Source organism: Osmerus mordax, chromosome 12 (assembly GCF_038355195.1).
Source record: "Osmerus mordax isolate fOsmMor3 chromosome 12, fOsmMor3.pri, whole genome shotgun sequence".
NCBI classification, from domain to species: Eukaryota; Metazoa; Chordata; class Actinopteri; order Osmeriformes; family Osmeridae; genus Osmerus; species Osmerus mordax.
In genome coordinates, this window is record NC_090061.1 from 13,321,490 (window position 1) to 13,332,621 (window position 11,132).

General features: G+C 55.4%; 1 protein-coding gene across 1 annotated transcript; it reads left to right on the forward strand.

The window, feature by feature from the left end:
- Nucleotides 1-199: 199 nt before the first annotated feature.
- kdm2ab (lysine (K)-specific demethylase 2Ab) lies at nt 200-10,692 on the forward strand. Its single transcript, XM_067247951.1, has 23 exons — nt 200-349; nt 1,304-1,344; nt 2,180-2,318; nt 2,503-2,581; nt 2,697-2,743; nt 2,956-3,134; nt 3,280-3,386; nt 3,533-3,626; nt 3,768-3,921; nt 4,096-4,211; nt 4,717-4,843; nt 5,655-5,980; nt 6,151-6,228; nt 6,434-6,697; nt 6,849-6,983; nt 7,124-7,210; nt 7,390-7,617; nt 7,740-7,772; nt 7,880-8,943; nt 9,047-9,210; nt 9,337-9,483; nt 9,989-10,204; nt 10,436-10,692. The coding sequence occupies exons 2-23, from the start codon at nt 1,309-1,311 to the stop codon at nt 10,615-10,617; spliced, it is 4,002 nt and encodes a 1,333-aa protein (XP_067104052.1). The 5' UTR covers nt 200-349; nt 1,304-1,308; the 3' UTR covers nt 10,618-10,692.
- The last annotated feature ends 440 nt before the right edge of the window (nt 10,693-11,132 follow it).

Here is an 11,132-nt window from a genome sequence, read left to right on the forward strand (position 1 = left end):
ACAAACCGAGGAGGCACAGGTTATCGCAAACTCACGTTCTCCCGTGTAAAATCATAAATGATATCCAATCATAACATTCCAACGATGATTTATCTGTTTGCCATTGGTCATTGAGGTAAATAGGAGGAGGGACATTCTGGTTTGGGTTGTAGTGTGTGTATGTGTGTTTTGTGCTAAACTGAAAATGGCGGCCCGAAGCGGATCGTCTTAACTTTACAGCACAATAACAAGGATAACAAACTATATAGCAGCACTTACGTACGATGGAGACAAACTTGGCTGAGGACCCATAATTGCTATCCTTCAGGACCCCGTTAGAGACATTTAACCCATTGGAAGTCATTGAGAGGTATGATGAAAAGTTCTCAAGCTAAATAACAACTGCCGTTCGTTGTTGCAGCAATTCAACGCTAGCGAAGCTATTCGTACTAGCATACTGCTAACATAACGCTAGCAAGTGGAAAGGGGTCTCGTCGATTTCTCTTTTCATTAAGCTAGCTATATGCTGTCGTTTTCATAGCCATAGCTACCGAACGTAGCTGACATTTGAGCGGTTTAATTAAGGTTGTAACAAGGAAAGTGTGAATTTTACACTTTAGTTCCATGCGCTGCGTTAGCGACAGTAGCTCGTAGTAGCCATAGAAGCGTGTAATTTTATGTTAATGTCCTATTGTATATGGGGACAGCTAGCCTAGCTAGCTTGCTAAGATAAGCTACCGCTGACTAACTGAAACATCCTCAATTTATTTCTTATTTAGTTAAAATATTGTATAACCCTATCAACGGACAGTTAGCTAGTTGGCTAGTAGTGGCAAGCTGGCAATGGACTGTGCATGGCGAGTAATTACTACAGTAGCTAGCTAACTCCCCAGCTAGTAATCTAGTAGTAGCACTAGCACTACTTATTTCTAATGCCGACATAGCTCTGGTCGAACCAAGCGAGTTAGCTACAGCTAGCTAGTCTTCATCAACGACAATGGAAAGTAGATATTAACGAACCTCTATATAAAGATAAAACACTCTTGGACATCTCGCCACGCATACGAGTGTTAGATAATGTGACAAGTATAGCTAATACTGGTAGCTAGAAAAGTAGAACGTATTTAGCAATAACACTATCTGGCACTGTCACAGTCGTCAAACAAAGTGATAGACTGTTAGTCTTTAGGAGGACTGTCAAGTGCCATGTTAACTTGGGCAAGTTACTATTAATGCAGGCATTGCCATTTTTGGTCTCAGATATTTATTTGTATTTAAAATATTCTGACATTAAATCGATCACTTCTTTACATTGTTGCCGTAGAAGTCATGGATGACCAACACCCTCGTTACAGCAAACGCCTGGTAAGTAGCAATTCCCCTTGTGTTACGTTTTTGGCAAGACGCTAGAAAAAGACTAAATAGAGAACATTACAGAGATCTTATGTCTTGCCTGATCATCTATCGCGGGTCTTAGTTGTAGACAAGGAAGATCGAAAGAAACAGGCTCTCCTCACTGTTGGCTTCTCCATAAACTTGACCGTTGTCCAAGGATTCAAGGCTTGTTCAAGTTTACCACCTGAGCCTGCTTGCTGTCTGATGTCTACATTACCAAGTTTCTACTAGATTTTAATCTATATTAACGTATAATTTAGAACGTTTTGTCACTTTTGAAAGGAATAAATATATACTAAAAAAACTAATAACATGTACATAGATATATCTCGTATTTATCAAGCGTAAATGTGTGTGTTCCTTGAAAGTGTGCCAGCTGAAGGTTTGAATTTGTCACCTCAGCACTACATAATGCATAAATCACATGGATGGTGTTTATAGCTGTATGATAATACTAGACATGCAGCTAAGGGTTGTGGGGGGGTGGGGGGGGGGGTCCATCTGTCTTGCCAAACCAGAGCAGGCTTTGAATGAGAGAATGGGGGGGGGGGGGGGGGGGGGGGTCTGGACTATGTGTGGGAGATTAACCCTTCCTTTTGTTATGTGGAGACGAGCTGTCGTGTACTGAGTGAATGATCAGCGAATGAATCTATTAGGAATTCTAATCCTTCTAATCCATCCACGCTGTGCTTTAAACCTAGAAAGAACCGTTTTTTTTGTCTGTTGCTCATCATATCAAAGTTTCAGGCCTAATGCCTCAGTGGACCGAAAGTCAAATTTCTTCCCCTCTGCTTGACGTCACCAGCGAACAGGAACGCGGCGGCGTTACCAGGACGATGGCATCTCCGACGACGAGATCGAGGGGAAGAGGACGTTCGACCTGGACGAGAAGCTGCAGAGCGACCGATTCAACTCCAATTTGGTCAAACACATGGAGGGCAAAGGTCAGAGGACACGAGAACCTCGTGAACGCACAGTGTTCCTCTTAAAAGACCCCAATCGCCCCGTGGCCCCCAGGAACACCAATAAACAGAGCATCGAATACATGTATTTGCCTCCAGCTATATGACTGAAACGGAGTGACTGTCTGTGTGAGTGACTTTGGGTATTTCTGTGGTGTCTTGGCAGACTTCACTTTCGAGTACATCCAGCGGGAGGGACTGAGGGACCCCCTCATCTTCGAGAAGTCGGACGGCCTCGGCATAGAGTAGGTCTCCCTCCTCCCGCCAGCGCGCTAGTACGGGGAACTGAGAGAGATAAGTTGGGGAAAAAACCCTCACTGAACCCCCCCCCCCCCCCTCCCTCCTTCTCTCTCTCCCCAGGATGCCAGACCCTGACTTCAGCGTGAGCGACGTCAAGCTGTTTGTAGGTAAGGACCGAGTCCACGGCCGCTTTTCAAAAAGCGGCTTCCGACCGGCCACGCCCACAAAGAACGGCAGCTGGTGAAGGCGTGGCGCTGGAACAGACTGAGCCTAACCCTAACCCGTCATCCCCAGGCTAACGAGCGCACGCGCACGTCGCTCCGCTGGAAAGCACCGCTTCATAAACCCTGGAAAAACCTCTCTCTCTCCCCCCCCCCAGGCAGTCGCAGGATGGTGGATGTGATGGATGTGAACACCCAGAAGGGCATCGAGATGTCCATGGCCCAGTGGAGGCGCTACTACGAGACGCCCCCGTCGGAGAGGGAGAAGCTGTACAACGTCATCAGCCTGGAGTTCAGCCACACCAAGCTGGAGAACCTGGTCAAGAGGCCCGCCTCGGTGAGGCACACACACACACACACACACACACACACACACACAGACCCACACTCGCGTACAGAGAAACCCTAGCTCCCCCCCACAAGGCAGTGGAGGACCGTGGAGACTCCAGTCAGTGAGGCTGGTGTGTGTGGCGCTCCTGCAGGTGGACCTGATCGACTGGGTGGACAACATGTGGCCGAGGCACCTGAAGGAGAGACAGAGGGACTCCACCAACGCCATCATAGACATGCACTACCCCAAAGTCCAGAAGTAAGTCTCTCCCCTCCTCCGCTGGCCTTCGTCCGGCACACTGTCGTTGCTCAGGCGGAGTGTCTGGATTCGTACGGGCTGAGATTCAGATTCAAACGCTACTTAACGACCCCCCCCCCCCCCGATCCTCTGTGTGTCCTGTCCAGGTACTGTCTGATGAGCGTGCAGGGCTGCTTCACAGACTTCCACATCGACTTTGGGGGAACCTCGGTGTGGTACCACATACTGAGGGGAGGCAAGGTGAGGGCCGTCATCAGACCTCTCTCTCCTCCCGTTTACCTCCTCTCTCTCTCCCTCTTCTCTCTCTGCCTAACAAACTTGACGTGTTGTTCGGGAGCTTCACTCTGACCGTTGACCCCGGGACCTGTGTCTCCCCCTCAGGTGTTCTGGCTGATCCCGCCCACCCCCCAGAACCTGGAGCTGTATGAGAACTGGGTGTTGTCAGGGAAACAGGGAGACATCTTCCTCGGGGACAAGACCACTGACTGCCAGAGGATCGAGCTGAAGCAGGGATACACCTTCATGATCCCCTCAGGTACGCACACACACACATGTTCTCACGTTCCGAGACTGACTTTCCTTGATAGGCAGGTAGTTATTTGTCTCTGACACACACACGTGTTGTCACCCATTGGATGACTTCCCATGATGGACAGCTAAATATTTGTCTCTGCCCCCCCTGACCTCCGGGTGGCGTGTCCCTCCCCAGGCTGGATCCATGCTGTGTACACTCCGGAGGACACCCTGGTGTTTGGAGGGAACTTCCTCCACAGCTTCAACATCCCCATGCAGCTCAACATCTACAGCATCGAGGACCGCACACGGGTGGGTAGCTCACCCAGGGTCTCCAGCCCTCCAGCCTCCTGGGCCTGGGGCCAGTCTTAACTCTCACCCCTCCAGCCTCCTGGGCCTGGGGCCACTCTTAACTCTCACCCCTCCAGCCTCCTGGGCCTGGGGCCACTCTTAACTCTCACCCCTCCAGCCTCCTGGGCCTGGGGCCAGTCTTAACTCTCACCCCTCCAGCCTCCTGGGCCTGGGGCCACTCTTAACTCTCACCCCTCCAGCCTCCTGGGCCTGGGGCCAGTCTTAACTCTCACCCCTCCAGCCTCCTGGGCCTGGGGCCACTCTTAACTCTCACCCCTCCAGCCTCCTGGGCCTGGGGCCAGTCTTAACTCTCACCCCTCCAGCCTCCTGGGCCTGGGGCCAGTCTTAACTCTCACCCCTCCAGCCTCCTGGGCCTGGGGCCAGTCTTAACTCTCACCCCTCCAGCCTCCTGGGCCTGGGGCCAGTCTTAACTCTCACCCCCTTCTCCTCCTTGTCTCTCCTCCAGGTGCCAGCCAAGTTCCGCTACCCGTTCTACTATGAGATGTGCTGGTACGTGCTGGAGCGGTATCTCTACTGTCTCACCAACACGTCTCACCTCACCCCCGAGTTCCAGAAGCACTCCCTTGGCATCGGTGAGCACACACATACTTTTTTCAAATCACCTTTCTTTTTTAGATATCTATCTATATCTATATGTCAAATAGTCTTAAGCACAAATGACAAAGTAAAAAATGTAAAACATTACTTTAATACTAGCCTGGCTCTGCCCTCCTACGTACTTCCGCTCAATTTTGATTTTGCTTCTGTACTAGGTCTGGGATTTCGGTGTATTAGTCGGTTTTTGGAAACAAAATGTTTGTAGGTCCAATCAGCGAACAGAGGGAGTGGCTGAGAACGATGACGTTGATGTCGTTCGCTAGTTTGAGTTGTAGTTCAGTAATGGCAGCGGAGTCGCTGCCGAATATCCAAAAGTTAAAGCCGGAGCAAGAACAGGTTTTGTTGGTGGCCATGATGTTGTGGCCCTCCTCCCCACGGGGTTCGGGAACAGTTTGATTTTCCAGCTACGGCAGCTAGCTCTGTTACAGTAGTGGTGAAGGAATTGGCTAAGGCGAACGCTAGCGATTGGTTATGGCAGATCAGAGTGGCTCTGGGCAGATCCAATAGTTTTAAACTTCATCAGAGTACCCGCCTTCGAGGAAGTTAACGCTTGTCAATGGAGCGATCCCAGACCCTCTGTACAAATGAAATGTACGAGGGTCTGGTTAGGACCAGGCTACCTTCATGCTTCCGCACAAGACCATTTTTATAGTACATTTTGAATGAGTTGAAATGAGATTCAAGACAATATTCATGTTAAAAACAATCTTGCCTGCCTTAGACTTTAGCACAGCACCGTATATCTCTGCCTATCTAACCTGCGCGCGCGTCCCTCCGCCTCCTCAGGTCTGACCCGCGCCGACGTCCCCGTCAACGGCCACGACGGCACGCCGGACGACAGGAAGGACACGGAGGAGGACCGCCCCCCTGAGGGCCAGCCCGAGGCCGTGAAGAAGGAGGAGGAGGAAGAGGAGGAGGGGGGCGACGTGAAGGCCGAGGCCAACCCCGCTCCCCCCCCGGCCCCCACCAAGCCGGGGGTGAGGGTGAACATGACCCCCCTGGAGCTGGAGGGCCTGTGGAACCTGCTGGGGAAGCTGGAGGAGCTGCCGGCCCACAAGAAGTGTGTCCCCGCGGGCATCCACAACGCCCAGGCCCTGCTGCAGGACATCCGGGTAGGGCCGCCGCTTTGACACGCGTGCACACACACACACACGTCTGTCAGCGCTGGGAGACGAGCTGGTTTGGTACCTGTCGACAATCACCCGCTCCTCTCCATCTCTGCTTCTCTTCCTCACTGCTCCTCCCTCCGCCTCACCTCTCTCTTCCTCCTCCCCCCGTTCAGGCTCTCCTGGAGGAGCACGCTAACGACAACATTAAGATGTCTTACACAGGAGAGCCCATCGTCAAGTGGCCCAAGAGGGTGAGTCCCCAACCAGACGTTCTAGCACCTTCTAAGACCACAATCGTTTCACCTTCTAAGACCCCCCCCCCCCCAAAGGCCCAGACATGGTTTACCAACATGTTCAGAGACACACACACACTTGGATATGTATGTGTGTGTATATGATACAACTACAAAATAATAACTCTCTTTCCACATCCCCCCCCCCCCCCCCCCCCTCCAGCCGTCGTGGTACCAGCCCCCTCCCCCCCCTCCCCAGGTGATGTACCGGCCCCGCCTCGGCGCCTCCCTCCACCGCCCCGCCACCCCCCGGCCCATCAAGCCCGCCTCGTCCATCTCGGCGCTGCGGCGGCGGCGTGTGCGCTGCAAGCGCTGCGCGGCCTGCGTGAGGACGGAGTGCGGCGACTGCACCTACTGCCACGACATGAGGAAGTTCGGGGGGCCCGGGCGCATGAAGAAGAGCTGTGTCATGCGCCAGTGTCTGGCTGTGAGTAGACCCCCCCCCTCCCTCCCTCCCCCCCCCCCAGGGGGGTCATTTTTTCCTACTGTGTCCCTACCTTTTATACAGTGCGTCTGGTGTGTGTGTGTGTGTGTGTAGTAATAACGTCCTCCCTCTCTCCCTCCCTGGCCCCCTCCAGCCCTGCCTGCCCCTGACAGCCAAGTGTGCGGTGTGTGGGGAAGGGAACCAGGAGACGGAGGAGGCCAGCCCTTCTGCTCAGACCCTCATGGAGTGCACCAACTGTGCTCAGATCACCCACCCCGAGTGCATCAAGGTGACCAGTCTGTCCGCAACACTGCATGGAAACCCCCCTCGCTGGCTCCTACAAGGGATTTGTTGTTGATTAACTCGGTGCTGTGTATTTCTGTGACATGAGGCTGTTAACAGGTGTGTGTGTGTGTGTGTGTTTGTCAGCTGCCAGGGGAAGGCAGGATCAACAAGGTCCTGCCCAGCTGCTGGGAGTGTCCCAAATGCTACCAGGGAAATGTTTCAGTTTCAGAGGTGAGTTTTTCCTTCCTCTCTCTCTCTCTCCTTCCTCTCTCTCTCTCTCTCCTTCCTCTCTCTCTCTCTCTCCTTCCTCTCTCTCCGTCTGATTGACCACAGTTCATCCACTTTTCAGTAAATCGAAAATAAACAAAAGCAACCACACCTAACCGTCTCCCCCTGCGCCCCCCCCCCAGTCTTCCAGTGATGACGACAGCGTAGCGTCCGTCGGCTCCTTCTCCTCCCGACCCCCCAAGCGGCCCCACCAGGAGGGCAGGGCGGGCGGGGGTCTGCGGGTGGGGCGGCGCGGCCGGCCCCCGCTGAGCTCGCGGCGCATGGCGCCCCCTCCCTCCCAGAGACTGCTACTGCAGCAGCAGCTGAGCCGGAACAGAGCAGGAGCCCTGGAGCTGAGGCTGAAGAAGAGGGTAGGAGAGAGGCGGAGGAGGAGGAGGAGGAGGGGTGGGGGCATCGATGGGCTATTAACCTACGGCCGACTTGTGTTGACTTGAGTAACTTAACTGAATCGCCGTTTCTCTCTGTCGTGCAGATCAAGATGGAGCGCAGCAAAATCCTGCAAGCGGTAAGGATCTGAGCTTCCTTCCAACCCGTGTCTACTGGGTGAAACTAGACTTGGTGTTGTTCCTGTTTGCTGTGTGGTCATCTCCTCCCCTGTCGTCCCTCTGACAGAAACAGGCCTCGTCCCTGGACCCCCGCTCCTCCAAGCTGCTGGCCTCCAGGGGCCTGACCCACCTGCGCTCCCCCTCCGGGATCTCCCGGGGGCGCAGGCTGTCCCGGGGCCGGGGCAGGGGGGCCTGGAGGGGGTCCCCTTACCGCCCCTCCACTTCCCCCGTGGGGGTGTCGCCCCAGCCGGCTCCGAGCCTGCCCCTGGAGGCCAGGGGGGAGACGCGTAGCCGGGGGAGGGGGAGAGGGGTGAGGCTCCGGGGGGGCGGTGCGGGGAGAGGAGGGGGGAGGCACCAGGCGGAGGAGCAGGAGAGCGAGGACTCTAGCAGCAGCAGCAGCAGCAGCAGCGATGAGGAGGAGGAGGAGGAAGAGGAGGGAGAGAGGAGGGAGAACGGACTGAGAGGAGGCGGAAGGAGGGACAAGGAGAACCGACCGCAGAGACTGGGAGGGAGGACAGCCAAAGAAGCGGAAGGGGGAGATGGGGAGGAGAGCGAGGAGGCCAACCAAAACGGAGGCGGGGAGGACGAGGAGGCGGATGGGGACGGAGGAGGAGGACTGCGGTCGGTGGAGCCCCCGGGGGCAATGGCGTCGGGCGACCCCCTGAAGGGGTCCTACGTGACCGTCACGCTCCAGAGGCCGCCGCGGGCCAAGCGCGACCCCTCCGCCATCGTCCCCAAGCTGGAGGCGGCCGTCGTCGCCCCCCGCCCCGTCGCCCCCGGCAACCAGAGCTTCCTCCAGAGCCGCTCCCTCCTCAGGCCTCCCATCAGGAACCACGGCGGCGGCAGCGCCGACCGCCGCGGCCACGCCCACCGCAGAGGCCACGGCCACCGCGAGGACGGCCCGCGGCGAGCAGGGCCCGGCCGGCCGGAGAGGATCAACAACGGAGCGTCGTCCTCCCGCGTCCCCCCTCTCCGCATCCCCCTGCTGGCGCTGCAGGACGGGGGGGGCGAGGGGCGGGAGGCGGGGGGCGAGGCGGGCTGTGAGAGGGAGGTGTGGGTGTCCGTCTTCCGCTACCTGAGCCGAGCCGAGCTCTGCGTCTGCATGGCCGTCTGCAAGAACTGGTACAAGTGGTGAGGACCCTTACAACTGCCCTTCCACACACACACACACACACACACACACACACACACACACAAGAAAGAAAAGGATGTCATATTGTGTGTGTGTGTGCAGGAGCTTGGATAAGAGGCTGTGGATGAGGATCGACCTGAAGAAGAGGCGTGCTGTGAGTCCTCAGGCTCTCACCGGCATCATCGTACGCCAGCCCGTCACCCTGGACCTGTCCTGGACTACCATCTCCAAGAAGCAGCTCACCTGGCTGCTCAACCGCCTGCCAGGTACACACACACACACACACGTGCTCACACACTCCTGGAACCGCTCTTATTTGTTTGTGATCAGATCCACTTCAGCATCTTCTAGTATATTCAGCCCTTGATTGTGTGTGTGTGTGTGTGTCTCAGGGCTGAAGGATCTGGTGGTGTCTGGCTGTTCCTGGTCCTCTATCGCAGCCCTCAGCTCCCCCAGCTGCCCCCTCCTGCGCACCCTGGACCTGCGGTGGGCCGAGGGGGTCCGAGACAGTCAGATCAGGGACCTGCTTAACCCCCCAGGTGAGACCAGGAGTAGAACGGCACTTAGGAATGCTTGGCTGGACCTGATGTTAGTTTCCTCCAGGATCACAATGACTCGTATTGAGAGACTTGTTGCTCTTGTTGGTTAGTTGTAACGGTTTCAAATTCTTGTACCCGCTGTGAAATATTTTACTGTTGATTGTCTTTTCTACAGGTACACTCTTGCACTCTTGTGGGGAGTTTCATGTTGTTCAATTGTAACTTGTTTAACTGCATGCTCTTATGGTTCTTCCCTTTGGCACTTATTTGGTTTTCCACAATGTATGCTTCATGTTTTGGCTGCTCGCAATGTTTGGGTCTATCTCGTTGTTATGATCAGTGACCTATGCTCTTTTGTAAAGCTCTCTCTTGGAAGTCGCTTTGGATAAAAGCGTCTGCTAAATGCATAAATGTAAACGCTTGGTCTTCATGGGTGGCATTCACGTCACTTTAAAGACTCAATTTTTCTCTCCTGACTCCTCTTTCCCTCCCGTCCCTCCCCTAGGCTGTGACAACCGCAGCCAGCTGAGGAACATGCAGTCGTTCCGTCTGTCCGGCCTGGAGATCAGCGACTCCACCCTGCGCATGGTGATCCGCCACATGCCCAAGCTGACCAGGCTGGACCTGTCCCACTGCGGCGGCCTGACCGACCAGTCCATCGACCTGCTGACCGCCGTGGGCTCCTCCACGCGCAACACGCTCGTCGAGCTCAACCTGGGAGGTAAAGGCCAGGGTCATGCTGGGTAATGAAGTTCTGAGGGGACAGGGCAAGGCAAAAGCCACGTAGTAGGTAAAAAATACAAAATGAAAGGGGGGGGGGGGGGGGGGGAGTACAGGAAAAAGCAAGTATATACTTTTTTTTTTAAGCGTACACACACAAATCCAGGTAATTGAATGATGAATCAGCGCAGGAAGTCGTTGCTTAAGACTGCGTGTGGCTTCCCCTCTCCAGGCTGCAGCAGGCTGACGGACGTGTGTCTGCGCTACCTCCGCCGCCTCTCCTGCCTCGCCCTGCTGGACCTGCGCGGCTGCAAGGGCGTGTCCCGCGAGGCCTGCGAGGCCTTCATCTCCGAGCTGTCCGTCAACGCCCTCTACTGCCTATCGGAGGACAAGCTCATCCAGAGGATATCCTAGAACCCGCCTCCTCCGGGGTCGGCCTGGGCTTTGAGTGTGTGTGTGTGTGTGTGCGCGCGTGTCTGTGTGTGTGTGTATGTGGGGGGTGGGGGGGAGGCACAACATCAGGGGGTCTCTGTGTGACAGAGGGAAAGACTGAAGGGGGGGGGGATGCAAGACGGGCTTAAAAGCACCTGTCCTCTCTAAAGGGAGGGGCTGGAACCGGCGGGGTGGGGGGGGCACTGGAGGCACTCGCACACTTTCTGTGTAGTGACGGGAGCAGGGTTTCTTTCTATGTTGTATACATTTATTTTTTGGGGGCCGGGGCGGGGGGGGGGGGGGGAGTACAAACAAGAGACTCAGGAGTTTGGTTTCAGCAGCTGACACTGCAGAAGAGGAGGGGTGTTGTCGTCATGGGGATGAAGGTGATGGATGCAGGGGAGCAGGGGCTGTGATATCGACCGTGAGGACCCCCCCTGTGAGACTGAGGGGCTGGGTATGGGTGTACAGGGACGGTGCGAGAAGGCAATCGACAT